At 54.4% G+C, this 25,547-nt stretch overlaps 6 protein-coding genes across 6 annotated transcripts; 3 read left to right on the plus strand and 3 right to left on the minus strand.

The window, feature by feature from the left end:
- Positions 1-914: 914 nt before the first annotated feature.
- Positions 915-3,800, plus strand: CH63R_08975 (uncharacterized protein; the record flags this gene model as incomplete). The annotated part of the gene is made up of 1 exon (XM_018303949.1): positions 915-3,800. The coding sequence occupies one exon, from the start codon at positions 915-917 to the stop codon at positions 3,798-3,800; it is 2,886 nt and encodes a 961-aa protein (XP_018155972.1).
- Positions 3,801-4,810: 1,010 nt separating this feature from the next.
- CH63R_08976 (Ribosomal protein L19) lies at positions 4,811-8,229 on the minus strand (the record flags this gene model as incomplete). The annotated part of the gene is made up of 4 exons (XM_018303950.1): positions 4,811-5,397; positions 5,450-6,106; positions 6,163-8,104; positions 8,176-8,229. 4 exons carry the CDS (start codon positions 8,227-8,229, stop codon positions 4,811-4,813), a joined length of 3,240 nt encoding a protein of 1,079 aa, XP_018155973.1.
- Positions 8,230-8,939: 710 nt separating this feature from the next.
- On the plus strand, positions 8,940-9,925 carry CH63R_08977 (Haloacid dehalogenase-like hydrolase; the record flags this gene model as incomplete). The annotated part of the gene is made up of 2 exons (XM_018303951.1): positions 8,940-9,067; positions 9,268-9,925. 2 exons carry the CDS (start codon positions 8,940-8,942, stop codon positions 9,923-9,925), a joined length of 786 nt encoding a protein of 261 aa, XP_018155974.1.
- A 782-nt stretch (positions 9,926-10,707) lies between these two features.
- On the minus strand, positions 10,708-12,436 carry CH63R_08978 (Protein kinase byr1; the record flags this gene model as incomplete). Its single annotated transcript, XM_018303952.1, has 4 exons — positions 10,708-11,295; positions 11,353-11,884; positions 11,940-12,097; positions 12,149-12,436. The coding sequence occupies 4 exons, from the start codon at positions 12,434-12,436 to the stop codon at positions 10,708-10,710; spliced, it is 1,566 nt and encodes a 521-aa protein (XP_018155975.1).
- Positions 12,437-16,011: 3,575 nt separating this feature from the next.
- On the plus strand, positions 16,012-20,404 carry CH63R_08979 (Transcription elongation factor SPT6; the record flags this gene model as incomplete). The annotated part of the gene is made up of 4 exons (XM_018303953.1): positions 16,012-16,176; positions 16,231-16,404; positions 16,457-20,084; positions 20,145-20,404. 4 exons carry the CDS (start codon positions 16,012-16,014, stop codon positions 20,402-20,404), a joined length of 4,227 nt encoding a protein of 1,408 aa, XP_018155976.1.
- A 736-nt stretch (positions 20,405-21,140) lies between these two features.
- On the minus strand, positions 21,141-23,658 carry CH63R_08980 (Beta-1,3-endoglucanase; the record flags this gene model as incomplete). Its single annotated transcript, XM_018303954.1, has 5 exons — positions 21,141-22,720; positions 22,781-22,819; positions 22,881-23,073; positions 23,129-23,195; positions 23,261-23,658. The coding sequence occupies 5 exons, from the start codon at positions 23,656-23,658 to the stop codon at positions 21,141-21,143; spliced, it is 2,277 nt and encodes a 758-aa protein (XP_018155977.1).
- Between the last annotated feature and the right edge of the window lie 1,889 nt (positions 23,659-25,547).

Below are 25,547 nucleotides of genomic sequence, written 5' to 3' on the forward strand. Positions count from 1 at the left end.
CCTTCCATAGCGGACTACGGCCACCTGCCGCATAGTAAGAGGGACAAAGTAAACGGGTTATGCGCCATGCTTATCGTGGGCTTCCACTTATACGCACATGGCGACAAGCCTGTTCTGACAGACAGCAAACGAAAAGGCTTGGGACAGGACTTGGATTACGAGGAAACCTGCAGCTCTTCGTCGAGTCATCCTGCCAGCCTGCACCTGCATTGGCAGCCATGCTCCTCCCGAAAAGACTGTGATCTTGGGAGAGTTCCTTGAACTGTTCATTTTCTCCATATTTTCTCCGTTGCGCGCGTTCCTTCCCCCACCATCATCAACCAACGTCCTCGCTCCCGTCCGTACCTAGTGCTCCTGCTGCCCAATCCAGTGGCCGCCTTACTTTCGATCAACAACACCTCGTCGTCCACCACTGCGTCGTCCGCCAGGCTTGTTTGTCCGCCTGTTACTTTTCACGACTTGCGCACCTATTCCCAAAAATTGGCGCATGCAAATATAAAAGACGATCCCCTTCCGCAGTTTGTTCTGCTGCACCAGACCTATCTTTCGTATAATTAATCCGTTGCGGGTGCGTGTGCTTTGAACCTGAGGATCATCCCGATCGGCTTGCGAATGCCAAATTTCCAACCTAATCTGGACATTTATACCGTACCAGGACAGCGGACATCGAGCTAACGGCCATAGCAGCTGCAATGTTCTAGGTCTCTCGGATTGCGACCCTGCCGGGCCTTACTTTGGGCCGCGTAGGGATTTTCTCTTCCTCTTCTCTTCCGACATCTCCTTCTCCCAACCTCAAACATCAACATCGTCGACATCCCATCTCAGTTCATCTCATCAACCTCGAGCTCCCGCGCCCGCCCTGTCTCCGTCCGATCCCCACTGCCCAACCTCCCCGATGAATATCGCTGCCGCCAATGGCAACGACACCACTTGACCCCCCTCTGCCGGGTTCCTCATTCTTCGACATCTACAATGATGGCGTTGCCCAGCGCAGCCCCGTCCCTCTGCCCGGAGGAGCCTGCAACTACGTGGACTTGACGCCCGGTGCTAGTGGAGCCAAGTGTGGATGCCGTCGTTTCTGGAGCCGTTTCGCCGTTGGGAGGATGTATACGGATAACCTGGGTACTGACAACTCCGTTTGGTGTATGTGTTCGCATCACGCCTGCTTTCACGATGACGGACGCGCCGCGAGCGAAGCGCCGGCGCCCGCATTCATCCCCACGCCTGTAGCGCAGGTTGTCGGCCATGAGAACGAGAGACCAAAGATGCCCAGAGAGCCCCTCAGTCCCGTCCAGCTGCCGGATATGTCCTTTCGGATGCCTGCAGGATTCGCGCCGACCATGGAATTCATGAACCTGGATACTGCCATGATACTATCCCCAAACAAATCCAAGGAACCCAGGCCTCTTCGACAGGATGATTCTACACCTCGTCCGGAATCGACTCTTCAGGACACGTTAAGCTGGGGCGATTTCGTCCAGTCCCAGCCCGGACATACTGCGTTACCGCCCATACCGGCCCAGTGTCTAATGCAATCTCAGCCCAGCTCCGCAGCATCATCCAGTCAGGCCCGTTACCTTCGTCCGTTTGCTGGGAAAGGCCTCCAGACACTAAGTGGTGTTGCTGCATCTCATATGCGATCTCCACAAAGGGACACGTTCCACGACGCTAATACAGCCACCGAACATGATCAATCGGCCAAGGACGATACCGGGACAGCGGCTCCTCACAGCGAGCACGGCGAGGATACTCTTAGGGCTCCGCAATTTCCTTGCGCCGTTGAAAAAGTTGACGCCGTATTTGCTGGACCTTCCCGAGATACCTTTCGACACCTTTCCGATACTGTTCAAGGACACGAACACCGGCTCGAGAGGCTGGAAAATGTTTCCTTCTCCGCTGCTGGCCACGAGGAGTGCCACGAGAAGCACGACGCTACTGACCTCCGCGTGACTGACCTTGAAGTCCGCGTCGAGGAGGTTGAAAAGCTCATGAACGATAATGGTAGTACTACAGTCCACCGTGCCGACCGCCAAACATTTGACGAGTCTACCAACAGTGTCCTCTCAGTTGCGACCAGCACCACCACTGCCCGGGCCGGCCACTCGGGCGAGATACTCGGTCAGATTGAATCCTTGCAGGCTCAGATTTCCCAGCTTCAGTCGCTACTTCCTACGACTGCTCGACCTTGGGAAATCGAGGTTGTGTTTCTACCTTTCCCATTGAAGAAGATCTGGCAGGAGCTTTTGGATTTCAAGTCGGATGGTCCGTCGAGCTTGGACGAGTGGACACAAATGCCCAACACCATGAGTTCCGCGACTCTGAGGGCACAGTCGCCCTTTTGCGCCGAGTGGGCTGATCCCGGCCATGACTATGAATGGCTGATGGCCAAGGCGTGTAGTCCTACGAGCATCATCAACAAGAGACTGGAAAGCCGCGGCCTCGTGCGAACTATCTCCGTCAAGGGATCCGATGCCAGAAGTGTACAGGCCGCAATGCACGCTGCCTTTGGTACCACCTTTTCCGAGCTATCGGACAGCTCACGTTCGACTTCACGACAGCGCAGTCTTGACAGCAAGACGAGCCGCTTTTTGGGCTTACAACAACCATGGGTTCCCCTCCGCAAGATTCACAAAGACTCACGACTCCGATTCTTGACCCCGGCAGAGATGATCACGCCTGCTATCTGGGATGTCTCGTTTCTCAATTCGGTCATCATGCGGTCCTCCGAGCCTCGTCTTTTCATCACCCAACCGGATGCCTATCTCCAGGATCTGCCCGCATACGAGAGTGGCTGGAACTGGCAACGCCTCCGAGAGATCAGCCGATTTTACCCAGACTTACATGCAACTGTACCCGAGGCTGATGCACGAGAGGACTACTGGGTGTGGAACGATCAGCTCGACGAGACCCCAAGCGCACAGTCGTCTCTCAGCATACGACAAGCCGGTCAGCGGGTGCCAGCTTCTCCTTCCTTACACCAAATCGCGATGCAATCTTCAATGCGGTCCTCTAGTCCCATGATAAACCGTGGCCAGACACCCGCGAAGGAGAGAAGAGCCTCCAAACTTCCGTTTATCCGCACCGCCTCGCTACCTCCCGCAGTTCCGGCGACCTTTTCACCGTCGCAGCAAATAAAACGTCGCGTGTCGTCCTTCGGACAACAAAGAGCAGCTATTCATATGCGAACCAGCCCTCCAAATATTTCAACAGCTTACAAACGACGCCGAACCCGATCTCCAAGCCGTCCCCTTAATACGCCGCGCTGGACCATATCGCCAAGTCCTATGCCTGGTGTGATACCCTCCGAAGAGCGCCACCCATCGACTCGCGGTATCACGCCACACTACTACGCTACGCCATACAGCAACGCGCCTCTAACTGAGACACGTCCGCGCGGTTCGGGCGGTATCGTGGACGGTTCTCCCACGGAAGATGACGAAAACCTGGACCCTGACTACGGAAGCACGAACCCGTATGATGACGACGAGGAGAGCAATTACAGCGTCGAGATGGTGGCTCAACCAGTACCAGTACAGGAACGCGATTCATCATATGCGCGGCAAATCCAGTTGCCTGAGGATGAGCCTTGGCCAGGCATCGAGGACCAGGACCATATATCGGACGGCGAGAATATCGACCCACTCTTCTCCCCGACAGCCGAAGACGATGTCCACTCAGAAGTGAGCAGCCAGCCGTCTGAGTATCCCAGTACTCAGCGCGGCTGGCAGGTCCCTGGCACCGATGGTGAAGTCGGCTTCCGCATTCACGAAGATAACGATCGGATGCAAGGCTGGAACTAGGGAAGAAATTGTTGATTTTCTCACACATTTTGCCACTTACTTAATGACGATGACGCAGCGAGTTTGGGACTTTGAACTGTTATATCAACCATATACATTGGCATTTCTCGCGGGCGTTCAAGAGGAGTCATGCAGTCCTTAGGCTCGGCTGCTTTTCCTTGGGGTGCGATCCAACAGCGACTAGACAATGAGGAGATGTCGATACGGGTTTCTTCAGTTAGTTTGAAGGAGGAGGCCGGAGAAGCTACATCTTCGTTTGCATAAGACCGTACGTCTGTTGGGTTGTATGCTGATTTGACGGATCCTTGGAAAAGTTGGTTGTTTTGCCGTATGTCATGATAACTGGGCAAGCTGGAACGCCCCGCGGCCACACCCGGCTTTGATACTCCTCCTTGTTGTATAACTAGAACAGAAACTCCTCCAAATGATACAGTTTGCAACCCGTAACGTCCGGGCCTCGTCGCCAGCGCCCAACACTGCGGCGTGATATCGCCAGAGTTGGACATGAATATATCACTTGGCCCCCGTCCGCGCGACCTGCATGCTTCAATTTTCTGCTCCATGCCGCGTTACGGACAATCTGAAAGGACAGACTCGAAAGATCACGTTCAGGTCGAGAGAAAAGGCGCATACCAATGTTTAATGACTACTACGACTAGTTGATGTATGTATGTATGTATGTATGTATGTATGTGTGTGTGTAAGTAGGTATGTATGCGTTGACTCCCGTGCTCATTTGTCGCGCATCCAGCCCACCAAACGGGGAGGCAGGATTCAAACATCGTGAATCCAGGGCCGGAAAAATATATCCACCTTACTCGTCGACATTGGTCTGTATGTAGTTGATCCAACACCAGTTAAGGACGACTGTTTTGTCCCCCCACTCGACTCTTTTTTCGTTCTTGTCTTTGCTCCCCGCTTCCGAGACCACATTACCAAACACACTATCTTCCTCGAGAGGGTCTCTTGTCAGTCTCCGTCCCCCCGCACGTGTGCAAACACACATCCAGCTACTGCAGCAACAGCGCCTCGGTGTTCAACACGCCAAACAAGTTCTCAATCTCCCTCTGCACATACTCCAGCTCCTGCGCGACCTGGGCCGTGACCAGGGTGTACGCGTACAACAGTGCGTAGTCCTTCTCCTCCACGACCACGTTGTTCTTCGCAATCTGCATGTTGTATCCGTTGCTGTCGCCCTGCGATTCTTCCTCCCCCTCGCCGTTTCCGATCCTAGGGGACGGCGGCTGGTGGTCTTTGCGGAACTGGTAAATCTTGCCCAACAACCGGTCCTTGTTGCCCACGACCGAAGGAATCGCGTCGGTGAGCGGATACTCGAGCATCATGGAACTGGCGAGCACTTGGAATACGTGGCAGATGCGGTCGCAAAGCTGTGCGCGCTCTGGCGCCGTGTATTCGAGCAGCGCCTTCTCACCAGCGGACAATTGACCTCTTCTAGAGGTCACCAGTCGCATGGCATGGAAACCATCCAGTATCTTGCCGGTGGATTGCATGATGCGGGCGTAGGCGGCATCGGGAAAGGGGCCGCGAAGTTCGAATTCGCTCTTTGCCGAGTTACGCAAAGCTTCGAGTTTGAAGGCTGGGCCATGTGTTAGCGTGGTTAGGTCCTGGCGTTATAGGCGGCTACTTACCATAGCGCTGCAGCGCTTGTTCTTCGCCTGCCTTCATATACGACCTTGTGTTGTCGCTCCTCAGAAGTATAGCCAGCGGACCTCTTTTCCAGATGAGTCCCAGCTGGAGATAAAGCACTGATAGACCCTCCTTGAACTTCTTCCTGCCTGAGATGGGCCAGATCGCCCGGCACACGAAGATGCCCCAGAGGATTCCCAGCGAGACGGCAACGAATCTGTGGTAGCAGATTTCAAACATGAGAGGATTAGAACCGCCCTCGTCGTCGTCGTCATCATCCACCTTTTGCGACAACGAATATGCATAGAGAACAGTGACGTTCCATGCAAGAAGCGTAATCCTGCCGAAGGGAGCGTTGTTCTTGACCAACATCATGTAGAAACTGAAAAAGCTGACCATCCAGCCCAATAACGCGAGGACCACGCCATTTCCTTGGCTGATGACCCAGGCTGTGAGAGCAAAGGTGACCCCAGCAATCGTGCCGATGAACCTCGCAGTTCCGGTGGTGTTGGCCGCTCCCACCGTCATGGACGCGACAATCATGAAAGAAAGCAAGCCCCACTCGCCTCGCCAGTGTTGATACGTCGGTCTTGTTGCCGGAATGAAGGCACAGGCTGCCCACACCATGGCACCGAAGCCTACTTTAACACCGAATCGAACTGTACAACATCTGTTAACTACGTTTAAACGGCTGATCGGACTCCCGTCCACTTACTATCATCGCGGGCTAAGACTCTCAGACATCTAAGAAGCTGCTGCGACATAAACCTCATGATGGTACTTGCATTGGGCGCGGCGTTCCAGCTGAAGGTATCCCTTTGCTTGATCATGGTATCTGGAATTCCTCTCGGCAAGGCCGACTTCCTGATGGGGCGCACAGGTTGCTCGGTGGGTTCCATTGGCTGTTGCAACAAGCGCTCGGTGTCCAAGTTATTAGGATCAGCTTGCCTGGGTTTTGTGGGCGATGAAAAGTAATTCCAGATCCTGAGCCAGTTCCAGCTGCGGGAACCCGTCTCGCGGGCGTACTTCAAGTCTTCCAGAGCTGTCAGATAAGCATCAATGTCCTCGGCGACATGCTGCAGACTGAAACTGAAGTGTCCGCAGGCGGCGGCGACCTCTTCGATATCTGCCTGAATCTTCTCCGATCTTGCTCTGCCCAGTTCGATACTATTGTAAAGCTCTTGCAAGGCATGGGTCCTCGCATTGCTGTACAACGCCATGGCATCCTGCAAGCTGTGCTTGAAGTGAGGGTTGACTGTTATCGTAGAATCTGCCCCCTTGGCGAAAGCTTGTTCCCTCAGGATTTCTGAGAGGGTGTATGCCAAAGATTTCATCGAGGGGCCCAGCAGCGCTATGAAGAGCTCAAAGATCTCTGAGGGCGATCGGAACGTGGGTAGCGGCGCCGGCGGCTCATCTGGCGTTTCCTCAGGGCTTGGATGGCTGTCGAAATCGTCGATCTCGTCGTCCTCCTCAATTGATGCCAAGGTCGCAAACCGGTCTCGAGCCCCCTTAAGATATTGAGACATAGCACGAGATAGCGTCGGAGAGAACACTGTGCTCCCAGGAGACAACTGTCCGGCCATGGGGTCCTGCGGCATTTCCTTAAGTAGGGTGAACTGCGTGTTGGCAGCACTCCTCAGGCCTCCTATAGCCTGCGAAAGTGACTCGAGCGATTTCACCAGGGCCTTTTCTAGGTTGTAAATTTTCTCGCGACCCAGGACCCAGTGCTCCAGTTTGGACTCTCTAAGACTCTTCGTCATCTTACCGTACGTGGTTTTGTACAGTCTCGCAACCTGAGAAAAATCACCCGACATGATCTCGCTTTCGGAGCCGTTCAGAAAGCCGCGCGTGATCATGGACAGCATATCCGCAAGCGAGACGGCGGCAGAATTCATGGAGGCGCGCAGAAGCGCCCTCGCCGATACCCTCCATATGAGGAAATTGACTGTTGCGGTGATGGTGATACCCATGACCAGCATCTTCAGGACTTGCACAATCTTGGCCTCGGAAAAATGCCCCTCATGGATGGCCTCCTCTCTAGTGATCACGGCGATGATGGCGATTGAGGACAGCGTGCAGCCCACGTTGACCAGTGGATTGTTCAGCCTTTGCTTCACCCATCCGATGAAGCCCATGCCGCCACCGATGCAAAACGTCAAGATGAGAACGTGCGACAACGGAATGAGACCGAGCTGCCCTCCGACAACGACAGAGAAGGCCATGGCGAGCACGGACACAAGTTCTGCATACAGAACGGCGATGGTGGCGATGGCGACAGCCTCAACCATGGAACCCCACGTGCGACTGGCGTGGAAATAGACCGTCAACGTCGCGACAACGTGCTTTCCATCGGGCTTGCCCAGAAAGGTCGAAATGGGCGAGAGGAACGTCGCCATGCTTCCCAGCAAGTATGCGACGGTGCATTTCACCACGCCCTTCCCTGCCGGGGACAGGAGCCAATCCCAGAAGTGTAGGGCGGTGGCCTTGATGTTATGTTTAACCACATCAATGGACTCGCCCGCGGACTCGGCGGTCAACAGGGATCGGTATCCGTTCACCTCGGGCTGGGGTATCTCGATGCTCGATCCGCGAAGGGAAAATTGACGGCGGCTGCGTTCGCCGGTGCCCGGGACGATGAAAGTGCCATTTCGGAGCTTCTGCAATAGCATCGCGCGTTAGCTAAGGATCTCGGCAAGCGCACTTCTAGTCCCAACATCACATCACTCACGCTCCGTTTCGACGGCCGCCTAGGTGGCCACTGGCTGCCGTTCGACGAGCTCATCACGGTCTGGTGTTCCGCCGCACCCAGCCGTTAGCCGTGTTGGAGCAACCGTGGGATGAAGACGCGCTCTCGACAAGGGAGCTTTGCGGGAGCTGTCTCTACTAGGTAGGTAGGTAGGTAGGTAGGTGGTAGGTAGGTAGGTCTGTGTATAACGTAATACAGGTAGGGTAGGTATGTAAGAGGGATGAACGTGTGGCGGCAGCGTCTAGGTTTATTGGATGTAAGCCATGTGAAGTTCAATCTTCCCAAGAAAATGACTGCTGCTTCAATCAACACTATCAGGCCCTATTGCCAGCTGCAGGGTGTCTAGACAAGAAACTCAACGGCCGGTCATGCGCGCAACGGTTACTGCTGATCTAGAGTTCTGTACTATTGAGTAGAGGTTGGGCACGTCGCATGGAATGAGAAAGCTCTCCTCCACCCCACCCAGACCCAGACCTTCTCTCACCTTTGAGAAGATTCCACCTGCCCAATGACGGGATCAGGACTGTGTAAAAACACCCGCCCAACTATACCGGCACTGTCCTCACAATCGTCATTCTCGATTCGGCTTAAGAGAGTTTAAATACTCATGTCGACTTCTCTAAATAACATTGCCCAAAAAAAAAACCCCCCCAGTCGGCCAACAATGTTCCGAAACCAAGGCACATAGATCTTTCCCTTCCCAATCTTTGGCCGTCATAAGCCGTCGGTGACAACACAGCTTTTTTATGAAGAGGTTTATTTCAAGTATGACGGCAGCTCCCCGCCGGTTTGCTCCGCTGAAGCCTGGCGCTGCACCCAACTCAAACGCACCCCGACTGAAGGGCATTGTCTTTGACGTGGACGGGACATTATGGTATGTTTGAATCCCGACTGTCTGTAGTGAATCAGCCTCATGTTTTCTCCGGTCTCAACCGAGAAATGCGGCCTTTGCTCGAGTCGACTCCAGACCCTCCCGTCTCCTTCGACAAGCATCTGGCACATGAAAGGCCCATCTAGGCCTTGATGCCCAGGCAAGCTCCCAGTGCTCTCTGCACTTTACTGACCAAGATTCAGTGAGCCCCAAAACTATATGTTTAGTGAGATGCGCCAGGCACTCGGCATCACCAAATCCATCGACATCCTCGACCACATCTACGCCCTCCCCACAAAGGAGGCTCAGGAGACGGCCATGGAATCCATCCGCCAGATTGAGCGTACCGCAATGGCTTCCCAGGTTGCTCAGCCGGGTCTCACCGAACTCATGTCCTACCTCGACAGCCGCGGTGTGCGCAAAGGCATCTGCACCCGCAACTTCGACGCCCCTGTCGCCCATCTGCTCGGCAAGTTCCTCGAGGGCTCGCTCTTCGAGCCCGTCGTCACACGTGACTTCCGCCCACCCAAACCCGATCCAGCCGGTATTCTCCATATCGCTCGGACCTGGGGACTGGTCAAGCCGGCAAAGTCAGAGGCAGATCGGGAGCCTAGAAGCGGAATTGCACCTGGAGCCGAAGGCCCCCTAGGCGATGCTAGCGAGTTGATCATGGTTGGAGACTCCATCGACGACATGACGGCGGGCCGAAGGGCTGGCGCGGCGACGGTGTTGCTTGCCAACGACGTGAATCTGCATCTGGCTGACCATGAGCACACTGATTTGGTGATTCATCGGCTGGACGAGCTGATCCCCATTCTCGAAGAGGGGTTCAGTGGCAGAGAGTTGGCGTTTTCAACGTGAAAAAGCAGTATTCGGGTGGTGCTTTCCAGACGGCTTTCTACTGACTTATACAATCCTTGGCTGGTCAGTCATCTCAATGACACGTCCTCGGGCAGCAATGAAAGGTCACACAGGGTAGGAAATGCACAATGAATGCCCAAGCGTTCATCACTTTGTCTAGAGAGTAGAGTACGCCTCCAATGAAATCCGTCCTCCAAGCATGCCAGATACGTGGTCCCTTACATGGGTGGCCCTTTTGCGACAAAATCCATACCGTCCTGGCCCCAGCTGATCAAGGTCATTCTGTCCAAGCCAGCAAAATGGCTTAACCATCGGCAACTTCATGACGCCCATATTTGCAAGAGACAGGATGATATCATGCATACGCCGAATGATGCCGATGAAGAGAGCGAAGAAAACTTTACTGTGGGCAGGCCACCTGCCCGGCAGTTGGGCCTTCGCGGTGATATAGAAGTCCGACAGTCTTTGGGTTGTTTCTAGATAAAAGGGTCTTCCAAACCAGCAATATTGTCTGCGCGACACTTTCTACGGCTTCTGATATCGAGTGCCGGTACCCGCTGAGACGGGTAGATCGGGGCTGACGCGATCGCGCGTTCCGCTGGATTATCATATGCGGGCCGAAAAGCTGTCTGCGCAGACAAATTGTAGGTCCTCGGTCCTGGATCGAAAGATAACTCTGGTTGTTGGAGCGAAACAGCGCGGCCCAGTGCTCTATTATGCGGTGCTGTTTCTTGGTATGGCTGAGGCACATCGCTTTGTGTATAGTTGAAGCCCTCCTGCGACTAGTTGGAGGTACCATTGTACACATCGCTCGCGTAGCTCCTGGGTGCCGGGGGCATACCAAAGGTTGCCTGTCGCCTGTTCTCGCGTCTTGGGTCGTCAGGAGTGCTCTTACGTGGAGGGGCCGGCGGCAGGGGGCCGCCAGGTGCCGGGCGAACAGGCAGGCTGAAGGAAGCAGCGTTGGCGCTCACGGGCCCTGCGCTGTTCGGATACTCGCCAGCTTTTGGGATCGAATTGGTTGTAACAATCCTCTGTCCCATGCCAGGATGCCCACCCGGCTGTCGACTGCTCATGGTGTTGAGCCCGTTTCGAGTGGGGGAGCGATTAGAGTGGCTAACGGGTTCTCGCGGAGAGATGATGCCAGCGCCCGCAATGGGGATCTCTCCCGAAGTCGGCGTGTCGAGGGATCGATCATTTCCAGACCCGCCGTGGTAGGTCGGAGAGTCGCTCGAATTCAGGAGATCGCGAGTGGCCGGTGACAGTTGAGGTGCCAAATGAGACTTGCGGTTGTCTCTCTCCATCATTCCGACAGCCCATTCTCTCAAGTCGACCGGTGTTCTCTTGGCAGCTTGGACAAACGGGTCACGGTCCTACAGGGTAAATGTCAACGGAAGGATTCAGGTTATTATGTTTGGCTTTAGACTTACAAAAAGTTCCTGGGGAGTCGGCCGTTCGTCGGGAACCTTTGACAGACACTTTTGAATCATGTCTTCCAAGATTGAGGGAAATGCATCGCTCTTTGGTAGTCTCGGCGCGGGCTCGTGTACGATTTGCTGCAGAAGATCCAGAATACCTGCCGGTGCACACTCGCCGTCCGAAAGTTGCTCGCTCGCGTTGAAAGGAAACTTTCCAATAGCCATCTCCATTATGGTGAGACCGAAACTCCAGACATCCGACTTGACTGTGTACTTCTCACCCTGAATTCGCTCGGGGGCCATGTATGTCGATGTTCCGACAAAGGTATCTGCAACGGAGTTGATAAGTTCACCAGAAACGCCAAAGTCGCACAGCTTGATGCTTCCTCTGGAGTTGACAAGGATGTTGGACGGCTTGATATCCCGGTGCATAATGTGGTGCTTCGAGTAGAGGTAGGTCAGACCTCCCAGCGTCGCCACTGCGATTTTGCCCAGCACATCGACTCGAACCGGGCCAAAGACCTTCGAAACTCGATCAAGGGCACTGCATACGAATTAATATTAGATTGCAAGGCCATTTGAAACAAAGCCAAACTTACCCGACGTCCATATATTCCATACACATGATGACATCGTTGTGATCGTTCAGGAAAGCGCCGTAGAAGTTGACAATATACTCGGACGAGCAACCATGCATGATCTGGAGCTCACGAACAATGCGCTTACGCATCTCTTTCTTGGCTTCCACGTGGATAACCTAGAATCGGTCAATGTCGAGTTCATACATGTATTCAATGAGACCACTGACCTTGCGTGCCATAACGGTTCCAGTCAAAACATGCCTGACTTTGCTGACGGTGCCTCCATTTCCTGAGCCAAGCTCCTTCAGAATCTCGAGGTCCTCTGGTCGCAGGTCCAGCTTGTACTCGATGCCAATTTCCAACTGCGCCGACTGGTCCCCACCATCCTTATCGCGAGGATCGTATCCAGCTCTGCTGGTCTCAGCGGTTGGGGGCGGCTTGGGCGCAGCAGGCGTCAAAGCGAGACCCTTGACGTTCTTGCGCTTCATAGATCGAGGCGCAAAAGGATCGGCCATGTTGGGCTACGGATTCTCGCTCGGAGAGTGGAAATAAAACGAACCGAAAGTGAAGCTGAAGTACACCAGCAATTCCGACGACTAAGAGGTCGCTGTCATACCTTGCTGGCCGGTCGAGGAAAGTTGTATGCTCCCCGAAGAAGTGTTTTCCCGCGCCGTATCTAGAACTGTGTCTGCTGTCTCTGATTTCCAAGTCGTCGGCAGTCGTGACGGATGCGTGCTGCGCAGTGGTTATATCGCAGAGGAGGCTGAACACTGGCTGGAGGAAGATACAAGATAGTAGTCGCTCCGCCTGATCGGTATAGCAATCCGGATTGCCACTGAAGTCGCGACTATCGGCGCTGGTCGGCGAAGAAGGGGGGCGAGGGCAAGGTGCGAATGGTCGAGAGTACTGAGGTCAGTGTGTGAGTGTAGAGCGACTTGCGTGCCGACGAGGTCCGAGGCGAGTTTTAGTATCTGGCGATGAAGTGATGGACAGTATCCGAGGTCGACAAGTGGCTGCAGGAAAGGGGGCCAAGAGGGGCGTTAGGATGGCTCGAAATTTATCGGTGTGATTGTTCTCGATGGTGTCCCCGTTTCGGCCAAGGTGGGGTTGGGAGGTAAGGAGGTAGGGAGGCGACTCCGAGAATGGGCGAGGGGGGAGGGGCAAACGAGCAAGAAATAGGCAACGTGCTCCGTGTTGCTGGATAGGAGTAAATGAGAAAGCCTGGTGGAAGTAAATGAGGTTGCTCTCGATCAGTAAATCGGTGATACGTGGGTCGGGACGGGATGTTGAAAAGAGGAGAGGAGGGGGAAGAGGGGGTTTAGAAGTACGGATAGAGTGGCCACACAACCTAGTACATGGCCGAGCAGAAGAAGCAGAAAAACCAGGTGCGGAAGGTAAGAGGTGAGGAAGAGAGTGGTGTCGGTCGGGTCAAACAAAGGTTCGCTTTCACTTTGACACGGCCAGCACACACACCCACCCACCAGGAGGATGGTACATTGTGTCAGGAGCCCAGGTGTAGCCAGAGCAGCCCACCAGAGCCACGGTCCAGTCCGGTCCCGTCCGGTCTAGTGTCAAGACACAGGTCTCCAGCACATCAAGTCAACAAATGAGGGCTCAGAAATGGTTTCGGATCTAAAGGCGGCTTGCTGTATCCGTATTTCTTGTTCGAGACCTGAACCTGGGCATCCCCGGGGGGTTGGCTTCAGGTACCAATCCCCGCGCCGGCGACAGCGCCAGTAGGAACTGGGCTTTTCTTCTTATCCTTCCCCTTTTCCTGTCCTTTCAGACGGAGTTGGTCTTATTTTCGCCTTCGACTGACTGGAAGAAAATGGTTCTCTTTCGTTCCTCGAGTACGATAGAAAAGTCGTGCCAAGATCTGGACAAAGCGACAAGATCCAAACGGGTCAGAGGCGCTAGACGGGGCCAGTGTTTGAAAAACGTCGAGACCCAGCTCCGGAGTACGGAATAAAGGTGACTTGACGCACGTTTTAGAGCCACAGTAGCAGCAAACCGCCTGAATTCCTAGGGGACCCTGCAGTTCCGTGGAGCCAGCAACGACTGAGGTACGATCCACGAGTCCACGACTGAGCGACGAGGTGGGATGGGAATGGATCTCTCAACCTTGTCGAGACCAGGGAGCCAGGTGCCAGGGGCCTCGGGAGAAGTCAGGGAAGGGCCTCCTATCCTACTTCATGGCCACTGACACCTACCTGCCCGAGATTTCAGCTGTACAGAGTCAGCACAGTCCATCGCTTCATCTTATTCTCTTGCAAGTCGAGCCGGGCACCGCTTCACCTCGACTCTTCAACGACCAGACTTGGCCTTTTGATCTATCGCTTAGCACGGGTAGGTTCGAGACACCTGAGAAACAACCCCAACGACGTGAACAGCACTAATGCCGCCTGTCTCTTCAACATGCCGTTCTCTCCTGGTCCGACAACCGCCAATGCAATAATTTGGCAGGGAGCAAAAGGAGAAAATTCTGTCATCCATACAACATAGTATTAGTGTACCTGGACACAGCCCAAAGCGCCTATGAGATACACGCGCGCCCTGTCTCTCGTCTAAGAATAGAAGTGTTCCTCGTCCGTTCTTGTCAGTGTCCATCAATGATCGCCCATCCTTCGGGCTTCACTCTCCTTCACACAACAATCGAGTCCAATCGAATCGCCGTCTCCATCACACTCATGACCCATCACTCCAGAGCCTGGCCCGCCGGCAGGGGATCTGGGCGTCGTCTTTACGCCTCATGTAAGCCGAGGACTGCCACACTGTGTGTCATGAGGCAACCTCGGCATTTGGGTCAACGCTGGTGAGGCACTGAAGAAATCCCACTTTGTCCTTACACCAGGGCCTTGAATCGCAAAACGGCCTGGTGTCTCAGCGTCTTGCCGCCCGCCCCCATTGGTTTCTCACACCCCAAATCAATTAGCATCATTGCATGCCTGTGTGCCTTGTCTTGTCTGCTTCCTGACAGGCTCCAGATAGATGGCTGTCCAAGCGCGAAAGTTGCCAGCTAGTCGCCGCATAATGGATCTGTGGCGTACTACTTGGTGTTGTAAAAGCGCTTCCTTCCCTGCGACCCCCTTGCCTGTGTCATGTTGATGGACAAAATTTTAGTAGAAAACCATGAGGTGCTCCTATTCGACTCCCTTTTGGCTATACTTCTAATCTCGAACTCGAAACAGCATCACAGGGGGGGATGCATCGGGTACTTATCCTCTATTGTGTTGTCCCCTCCTTCTGATGGGCATGCTTGGATTCGTGGTCGGCATGGGCCGGGCTGAAGCAGGAGATCCAAGTCAGCAGTCTCGTACCGAAGCATACAGCCGACCCAAGGCAGCTTCGTTTTTGGAACCCTCACTACTGGCGGTGCCGATAACAGCCTAGTGCCTCTCCAGCAATGCATGCTGCTACCTGTTAAGAGAAGCACGAGCTGCTGACTTAAGTACCTTCCTCCTTAGTGGGTTGATAAGCACGGCTCGTTTTTTTGCAAGTCGCAACGCTGTGACCCTAGTCCTGGGTGCAGTATCCAGTAGAGTCATGAATGAGGTCCTTGAGCGGCGGGATGTGGGTAAGTGAGCCTGGGGTAGCTAGTTTTCGGAAATCTGGGATTCACGATAGCGAGCAAGGGATGGGGAATCAAAGCTGGTTGCACGTGAAATATATGACATCGGATAAACCGATAAGATAAGTCTTTTGGCCTCCGTGGACGGATCAACCCCCTCACCAGCCTCAGTAGGGCTGAGCAGCCAGACGAGGCTGAAGCCTGGGTCCTTGACTTAGAAGGCGCGCTGGAGCAACTTAGGGGGGTCCAAGCTCTCAATTATTCCAGCGCAAGCCTGAGCAGCGGCGACTGAAATTTGCCTGGGCTAGGACGCCTTCTGTCAACTTTTGGCCACATACATTTTCTTCGATCATCTCGGAACCACGTCCCGACTTCGATTAAACAGACGTGGGGTTCTATTTCTGTTTTCGGGTTTAAGTCTGGCCGGTTGACGCCAGCCAGCACAACGCGCCCCCAAGATCCCTATCGGACACGACGTGACTTTCAACACGCGCTGCGACCTGCACTCCTGGCTACTTGAAGATGAGCAACTCAATGCGAGATTTCGTCGATGGCGAGGCCGAGATCGACGATGAGGATGAGGAGTCCATAGACGAAGACGTGGTTTCTTCGCGCAGAAGGAATGCGGCTCCGGAGGATTCTTCTGAAGAGGAAGAGGACGACGAAGACGAGGAGGAGGCGCGTAAAGTAGGCAATATTTTCCAATGTCGATTTTGTGACGCACTATTCTGACACTTGCAGATTCGCGAAGGATTCATCGTCGATGAGGACGAAGAAGAGGAAGAAGGCGAGGACGAGGATGCCCACGAGCGAAAGCGAAAACGAGAGCACCGCGACAGAGAAGAGGAAGAGCAGCTAGATGAGGATGATTTGGAGCTAATCGGAGAACAAATCGAACGCCGTGCGCCCACACAGGTACGATATCATGGAAGCGAACTTTAAGACATCTTGCTAATGTACACTGTAGCCTAAGTTCAAGCGTCTCAAACGGGGCCATCGCGACGAAGATGACCGTGGCCCGGAGCGACGCGGCTTGGAGGACATGTTTTCCGATGACGATGAAGAAGCCAACGAGTCTCGACCCTACAACCGCTCCAACTACCGATCCCAAGCCGATGAATTCGACGACTTTATTGAAGAAGACTACCCGGAGGACGAAGACGAACGCGCGCGCCAACTTGAAGATGCCGAGGTTGCCCGACCTCGTGACAAGGGGGTGGGAGGTGTCGTCGATACCGCTGGTCTTGATAAAGACGCTTTGGAGGATATGGAGGCCATCTTCGGAAACGGAGAAGACTATGACTGGGCTCTTCAGATGGAGGACGAAGAAGAAGATCGTGAGCGCGAGGAGCAGGTCATTGAGCTCAAAGATGTCTTCGAGCCGTCGCAACTCAAGGAGAAGCTCTTGACCGACGAGGACAACCAGATCCGGTTTACGGACGAGCCTGAAAGGTTCCAGCTGGATCGGAAGCCCTTCAAGCATTTGCAAATCAGCGCTGAGCAATTCAAGGAAGAGGCTCGGTGGATTGCGGGCCTGATGTGGCCCAAAAAGCTACTTCAATCCGAGCTGCATGGACCTTTCACTAAGGCCATCGGCAAGGTTCTGGAGTTCTTCGTCGTCGATGACGTAGAGGTCCCCTATGTTTTCCAGCATCGCAAGGACTATCTGATTCACGCGAAGAAGACGAAAAACCCAGACCACCGCGATGATCCTGACGCCCCTGAGTGGATTGTCAGTGCAGACAAATTGCTCACCCAGGACGATCTGTGGCGCATCCTAGAACTCGACATCAAGTTCCGGTCACTCATCGAGAAGCGGAATGCTCTGGAGAAGACGCTCGAGAACCTCAAGTCGACTTCGAGCTTCAAGGACGCCGTGCTCGAGGACATGATTCCTCAGGCTGCAACAATGGAGGAACTGCAAGACCTTCAAGACTACCTTCATTTCCAGTACGCCTCCGAGCTCAAGGATATGTCCTCGATCAACGGCAATGGTAGTCAGATGAAGCGCCCAGGCTCAAAATCAAATCTTTTCGACAGAGTCAGGCGGAGCAAGGCCTTCGGTTTCGTCCGCGCTTACGGTATCACTCCGGATCGGTTCGCCCAAAACACGCTTCGCGAAGGGAACAAGGTTTGGGCCGACGACGACAGCCAACTTCCAGACGATCTTGCGGACTCTCTTACCGATGAGGAGTTTCAAACTGGCGATACAGTCATGTACGCTGCTCGCCAAATGTACGCAGAAGAACTCTTCGTCAACCCTCGTATGCGCAAGCATTTCAGGGTCAACTTTTATCAAATGGGCGAGATCAGTTGTCGTCGGACAGAGAAGGGCTTGAAGAAGATTGATGAATCGCACCCGTTCTATGAGGTCAAATATCTCATCAATCAAACCATTGCCGATGTCGCTCGCCAGCCGGATCTATATCTCAAGATGATGAAGGCTGAAGAGGAAGGCCTCATTGAGGTCAAACTTACATTGGAGAACGACGATGGGTTCAAGCGTCAATTGCGCCAGGAGTTCATCTCAGACAACTACAGTGAGCTCGCTGATCGATGGAACGAGGAACGCCAAAAGGTCCTCGACCTTGTCGTCCCCCGTTTGTCCAAGATTATCGCCAAGGGTGTCAAGGAGTCGCTTCGCACTGCCTGCCAGGAGGAGGTCCTCAAAACCTGCCGTGAGGAATACTCCAAGAGGCTCGACCAAGCACCGTACAAACCCAAGGGCATGATTCTGGGCACGGTGCCTCGCATCATCACTTTGTCCAACGGCATGGCGGATCCAGCTCGTGACCCCACATGTTGGGCCTCGGTTGAGGAAGACGGCCGGGTCATTGAGCAGGGCAAACTGGGCAATCTGGCTCGTGACGAACGTGCTCGTGAAGAGTTTGTTGAGATTGTCAATAGACGCCGCCCTGATGCCATTGGTGTGAGCGGGTGGTCCGCCGATACCCAGAAGCTCGTCAGAGACTTGGAGAGCTTGATCAGCGAGAAGGGCCTGATGGGGCCCGAGTTCGATGACCCTGAGCTTGGCGAGTACCGCACCGAGCCGCTCGAAGTCATTGTCGTGAATGACGAAGTGGCTCGTCTATACAAGGACAGTCCTCGAGCAGTCGCCGAGCACCCTACCCTCAGTTCCCTCACAAGATACTGCATTGCCTTGGCTCACTACATGCAGAACCCGCTCAAGGAGTATGCAGCCCTCGGAAAGGACGTCACTTCCCTGGCTTTCCATCCCTGTCAAAACCTGCTGCCCCAAGAGAAGTTGCTCAAGCACCTTGAGTCGGCAATGGTCGACATGGTCAACCTCTGCGGTGTAAATATCAACGAGGCCGTGGGCGACTCCTATACGGCTAACCTGCTACCGTATGTCGCGGGTCTCGGTCCCCGAAAAGCCACGAGTGTTATCAAAGCCATCAATGCAAACGGCGGAGCCGTCAGCAGCAGAGACGAGCTTGTCGGCGACCCCGACAGCGGAAAGCTTCCGGTGGTGGGCCCCAGAGTGTGGAACAACTGCGCCAGCTTTCTGTTCATCGACTACGACGCAACGAATCCCACCTCAGACCCTCTCGACAACACTCGTGTTCATCCCGAGGATTACGAGCTGGGCCGCAAGATGGCAGCTGACGCTTTGGAACTTGACGAGGAAGATGTTAAGGCGGAGACTGATCACAACGGTCCAGGGGCTATTGTCCGCAAGCTGTTCAAGGAAGACGAACAGGAGAAGGTTAACGAACTCATCCTGGAGGAATACGCAGAGCAACTCGAACGGAACTACAGCCAGAGGAAGCGTGCCACACTTGAAACCATCCGCGCTGAGCTTCAGGCGCCATACGAAGAGTTACGCCGCAACTTTGCACCTCTTGGACCTCACGATATCTTCACCATGTTCACCGGTGAGACGAAGGATACTCTTGCTCAAGGCATGATCATCCCTGTCAACGTACGCGTAGTTAAAGACGATTTCGCCATCGTCAAACTGGACTGCGGCATAGAGGGCCGCATCGAGTCACACGATGGTCCCGACGGCGTACGGGTCAGGGGTCTTTTGACAAATGGGCAGACGGTGCAGGCCAAGGTTCTCGAGATAAATTACAAAGACTTTCTTGCCAAGCTCTCTGCGAGAGATGCCGAGGTCAAACGACCGTATAAGCGCCCGCTGTACCATGGCCATGGGCAGTGGGACGAGAGGCTGGAGGCGGCGGACAGGGAGGAGCTCCGCGAAAAGGACAAGAGTACTGGCCGCACCCAGCGAGTCATCAAGCACCCTCTGTTCAAGCCTTTCAACGGTTTAGAGGCAGAGCAATGGCTCGGCACCCAGGCCGCTGGTGAGGTTATTATTCGTCCCTCCTCAAAGGGTAATGATCATCTAGCTATCACCTGGAAGGTCGCCGATGGTGTCTTTCAGCACGTCGATGTCCTTGAGCTCCAAAAGGAGACCGAGTTCTCCGTCGGCAAGCTGCTCAGGGTCGGCGGCAAATTCACTTACAAAGATTTGGACGAATTGATCCATGAGCACATAGAGGCTATGTCAAGGAAGGTGGACGAGATGATGCAGCATAAAAAGTTTGAGAAGCGGTCCAAGACGGATCTCGGTAAGTTTTTCTGCGGTCTATGGACTTCGTAGCTGAGAGCATGACTGACATTCACTGCAGAGAAATGGCTCACCACGTATATGGAGGCCAACCCCGACCGCTCCGACTACGCTTTCTGCATCGACCCTAAGCACCCCGGCTACTTCTGGCTCTGCTTCAAGGCCAGTCGCTCATCGCGTGTCAACTCGTGGCCGGTCCGTGTCATTCCCGGCGGTTTCGAGCTGCTCAAGCAGGCTTACCCTGATATGAGAGCGCTGTGCAACGGCTTTAAGATTCGGTACCAGACGGAAATCACTAAGATGCAGAAGGGCGGTAGATAGGCTCCTGTTCATGGCACGCGGAATTCCCATGGGTCCGGAGATCTTCCCGGAATGAGAAATTACGACAACGGCGGCTTGTCGCTCGGGAGCTACTACTGAGCTGGACAACAAAACAGTGAAGACATTTGGTTATGAAGGAACGGAAGAAAAAAACCAGTCAGGGCAGAAAAAAAAGGACTGTTTTGTAGTGAGTGAGCGGAAATGGAGTGTTTTATTTAGCAATTCCTTCGGTCTCCTACAATTTCAATGGGAGCAGAGGGGGGAGTTGAGCAGCATCATTCGTTCATGTAGATTAGTAAAATCGGCCCTCGAAGACCAAAAGGCCATTAGATAAAATTTGGACTCTCATGACGGCAGCGACCATCCAACTCATTTTTGCCTCAAAAGAAAACTTCACAAGAAAACTCCTACATGCGTCGGCAACATAAAGCTTTTCGGTATCGTTGTTTCAACACGTCTTTTTGAGAAGTCAGCAAGCCGTGCAATTGTGACGTATCGCATTCAGGTTCTCCTTTCACACAAATGACTCTTCGTGACTGTGTAAGCCAAATCTATTACTGTCCGTCCTGCATCAATGCGTTTCCAAAACAAATTGTGGATATACACACTTTCTTTTCAACAAACAAAAACAGGAGGTGTCCTGTGCCGGCAAGAATGTCTGACTAGATCCATACTCGATCACACGTTGAAACATTGCTCTAACGTCTGTCTTCACTCAGCATTTACGTGTAAACGTCTACAATGCAAAGACGGCGAACGCGCCAAGAGCCATGAGTACAAAGCTGGCGCCGGCCTGGACGGCGGCGTTGACAACAATGACCGGCTTGGTTGGGCAGCTGGCGCCAGAGCAGCCGGTGGTGGAAGCGCCAGGGGCGGTGCCTGAGGGCTTAGAGGGGTTCAGGGTGGAGGGCTTGGCTACCGAGATGGTGGAGTTGTAGCCAGGAGGCTTGCCACCGGGAGCGCTGGGCTTCAGTGGGATACCGGAGGAAGAGACCAGGGAGAGTGTCTTGGTCACGCCGGGTACGGAGTCAGGGCCAGAGGGAACGACGAGCTTGGTGACGATGGGCACGGAAGGGCCGGCGGCGGGGATCGACGTCGTGAGAATCTTGGTGGTGACGCTCCCGATAGGGCAGTTCGGGACGGAAGACGGGCACTTCGTGATGGTGTATACGGTAGTAAAGGTGGTGGTTGAAACGTCAGGACCGGGATGGGGTTTGTTGTTATCCTTGACCGATTCCGTGGGCTTGGGAGCAGGGACCGACGAAACGGGGCATACGGTAGTGTAAAGAGCAATGGTCTGCGTAGTGACCTTGCCAATACGGTCGGGGCAGTCTGTAACGGCGGGGGGGCAAGCTGTGATCGTTGAAACCTTGGTGGTGTAGACGGTCGAGGTGGTCAGCTGGACAGGGGCCGTCGAGGAGACAAGTTGAGTCTGCTTGCCGGTGATGTCGCTTCCGGTGGCGACGGCGCTCTTGGTGATGATGGCGTCCTTGGTGGTGATGGGAGTCTTGGTAATGACGTCGTCGTCGTCCTCGGTGCAGACGTCCTCGTCAGTCATGCTGTTGGACTTAACGGAGATGGAGCTCGAGCCACTGGCAGACGAGGATTCGGTGAAACTGGCGCTCGCGGTGATGGTGCCGGTAACAGAGGCGGAAGCAGAGGCAGAGGCAGTGCCCGTAGCAGCCTGAGAGTCAGAGACGCTTGCGGACTTGTCGGTGACCTTGGCCGTGCTCGTCTCCGAGTAAGACCTACTCGCGGAGGCAGGATGGCTGGTACTTGCAGATGCAGATGCTGAGGGCGACACGGAGGCAGAGGCAGAGGCAGAGGCAGAGGCAGAGGCAGAGGCAGAGGCAGAGGCAGATGCCGATGCCGATGCTGATGCCGATGCTGATGCCGATGCTGACGCAGAGTCGGTCACGGAAGTGGAGTGGTTGGTGCTGGCAGACACGGACGCCGAGGAAGTGGCCGAGGAAGTGGCCGAAGACGAGGTTGAAGTCGATATCACAGGCTTGGTACCTTCCTTAAAAATGCGAATATCCTTGATCTTGAAGTAGGTATCCTTGTAGGCTGAAGGGTTCTGCGCAACATAAGTAGAGCAGACGGCGTGCCCGGTAGACGCTGCACATTGGTCCTTCCAGATGTACTCGTTGCCAGCGAGAACACCACAGAAATCGATGTTTATCACGAGCCTCTGGTCCGAGAAGTGGCTGTTGATGTTGCACTTGTCGTTAGAGATCAGCATGGAGGGGGTTCCCCAGGAGGAGGTGTCCGGGGAGTCGGAGCCGACGTCCTTGGGGGCAGCACCGTGAGTCCAGGCTAGGTAGAAGCCAGATTAGCTGGCTGTTAAAAGTACAGGTTGTCTAGTTTTGTACTTACAGAAGAACTTGATGTAGTCGTCGGTCCACTCGACAGCGTCTGTGAAAGGCGTTAAGAACAGTGATCTTGAGACTCGGGGAACCCGTCCGGTTTGACTTACAGATACCACCATCAGAAGAGCCCCAGGGATCGGCAGAGGTGGCAGTTGTAGTACAACCCTCGTTCTGATATTGACCCGGAGCCCACTGGTCACAGTTGGGTGTGTTGACCTTGGAGGTCTGGCCAGCCTCGGTGATGATACACTGGCCCTGCTCGGACGAGTGGTAGGTGTGGGCAGCGGGCTTGTTGGCAGCCTACGACGCTCTCAGCAAAGGGACACATATGGGGCACGGTGGCTAATGTTCTTACCGCGTTGTTCCAGCCCTCAAACCAGTCAAGCTCACCCTTCTTGGGCCACGGGGCACCGTAAGACCAGCTTCGGTCATGTTAGTTGATCGATGAGTACCCATTAGAAACTTTTCAGGGTATGGGAGGACTTACAAAGCAGACCAAGCACCGCAGACAGGCTTGGGCAGGTGAGAGAAGCGAGCAACCATGAGTGACTTGTTGTAAATGGCCTTGCTCTCGAGCCTCACACTGGAACGGCCAACGCCGGGAAACTCGGTGACATTGTGGGCATCAGGGCCTAGGTAGACCTCACCACCGGCGTTGCTGATGAGGCCCAGCTTCTGAGCATCAGCTCTGGTCCGGTAGTTGATGTAACCCGAGGTGAGATCAACATCGTTGTAGTCTCCGGTTCCGTATCTGCTCTCGAAGAAGTCGAACTTGTCAAAGAAATTTGTCGAGTCGTAGGTGTCGTCGAGCACAAACTGCTTGGCAGCAGCGTCACCAGCCAAGGCCAGAGCAGCTGTGCCAATGGCAAGGAGTGAAGGGGCCATGATGGCTGTATTATTATTAAGGAATGAGAGACTTGGTATAAGTCGAATGGGTTCAAAATGAATGACTTGACGTGAGATACGTCGTGGGACGAGCAAGACAGCTCTAGGGGTTGCTGGACGGCACGGTCGTTGGCTGATTTGTGCTGTGTGGAAAGAAGGGGGACAGCTTCATTCTCGTATCGGGCGGACAACGAGCTGCTTATGATCCCCACGCTTTTCCATCGTGAGTGCTCGGGCATCTCTCCTGTGCCGCTGGGTAATTAGTCACTTACGCGCCCCAGAGGCCCAGCGGCATCGTGGCTCCCTCATGCTGAAAACCACATCCCGAGGGCCAAGCCCAGCCAGCAAATCTTTTACTTGGTGCGGCCGGGCTGTATTGGCCTCGCAGTCTGTGCGTCCCGGAAGGGAAAGGACAACTGTGAGGAAGCCGTCATGGTGTCAACTGCGCATGCAAGACTCCATGAAGGCAGCCGGGGCCAAGCATCACGAGGTCCGGGCGAGTAGGCGGCGGTGGGAGGTCCCCGATCAGATGCGAGAAAGGGGCCCGGGGAATTGCACAAAAGGGCGGCGATTGACGGTGATTGGGGGGATTTCGCAATGGCTGCCGAGTGCGTCGAGCGGCGTGGTAGTTTTCACTTGCATCGGTCGACGGGCTAACTAGAAGAGGATGTTGGCTCGCGACTATTAGAACCTGGTACCAACCGAAAGAAGCCAGCAGCGGCTGGACTTGGTGGCTTTGCGGCAGAAAGGACTCTCACCGCGACTTGATATAGCCGCAGTTGATTCGATTCCCATGTTCCAATGGGGTGATGATATTGCAGGTTGGCGTTGGCGCAATGTCTTATGCAGGTACACGATAACAGCTGGAAAACAGGGGTTCCCGTAATTGCACGCGCTGTGCCGCGAAAAAGTACTTTCTCCCTCCCCACGCACGCTGGTGTCTGGGTCACGAGTCGTCTTTTCCCACTCTGACATTATCACCACCTCCCCTTGATGGCAACCGCGGCTCTACACGTCACTGTCCGTGTGAAAAGCGGCATATTGCTGCCCTCACCCTCACGTCAAACTGCAGGCGAAGGCGATCGCACTAGCCTCCTTGACGGGCTGCTATTCTTGGACGGAGCTGAGCCTGACAAGCCGTCGGGGCGCAATAACGGACATCGCTTGGCAAGGTCCCAGCGCTCGAGGAGAGGGAAATGGGGAAGGGAAAGGTTATGAAATGAAGTAGAGGGGGGGAGCTGCTGGGTCGTTGCGTTGGTAGATGCCCTGCAGCACAATTCGGGATTCCTACCTCGAGCTATAACGATTCCGGCCTCAGCGCCGAGCCAGGAGGCTCGCGGGTTGCGAGGTCGGCTACGATCGCCGAAAACCCGCATCGCACCAGGGTCTGTTGAATAAGACAGACGTCGTCATGCGGCACGGAGCAAGCAACTTACAAGCATGGGTGAACAATGAAAAAGGATCTTTTGTAAGCGTTCGAGGCGGGGCTCCATGCGGTCCCATGAAGTTGAAAGTCCTCTAGTCACTTCGTGAATCACAGCGAGCAGTCATCCGTCAGCTTGAGAGCCAGCCCCATGTTGTCGCGCCGAGTGGTTTGTTCACTGGGACCGGCTGAGAAATATGATACAGCGGTTTCGACGCTATAGCCCTTATGGCTAAAGTGAAAACCCGACGAAAGGGAAGGTAGGGCTAGGCTATTCAGAGCCGTTTGATTGGAAGTAGGGTGCCCAGAACATGCTAGCAACGAAGAATTTTCGAAAAGGGGGGTGCCGTAACTGGTTCGTAAACTTGTAGACACACAGGTGGCTTTGCATTGTTTCTGCCGAAGACGCTGGCCCTCGTCTCGGTCGTTGGGACCAATATAGCTCATGACTATCTGCGCCGGTGTG

Source organism: Colletotrichum higginsianum, chromosome 6 (genome assembly GCF_001672515.1).
Source record: "Colletotrichum higginsianum IMI 349063 chromosome 6, whole genome shotgun sequence".
Classification (NCBI taxonomy): Eukaryota; Fungi; Ascomycota; class Sordariomycetes; order Glomerellales; family Glomerellaceae; genus Colletotrichum; species Colletotrichum higginsianum.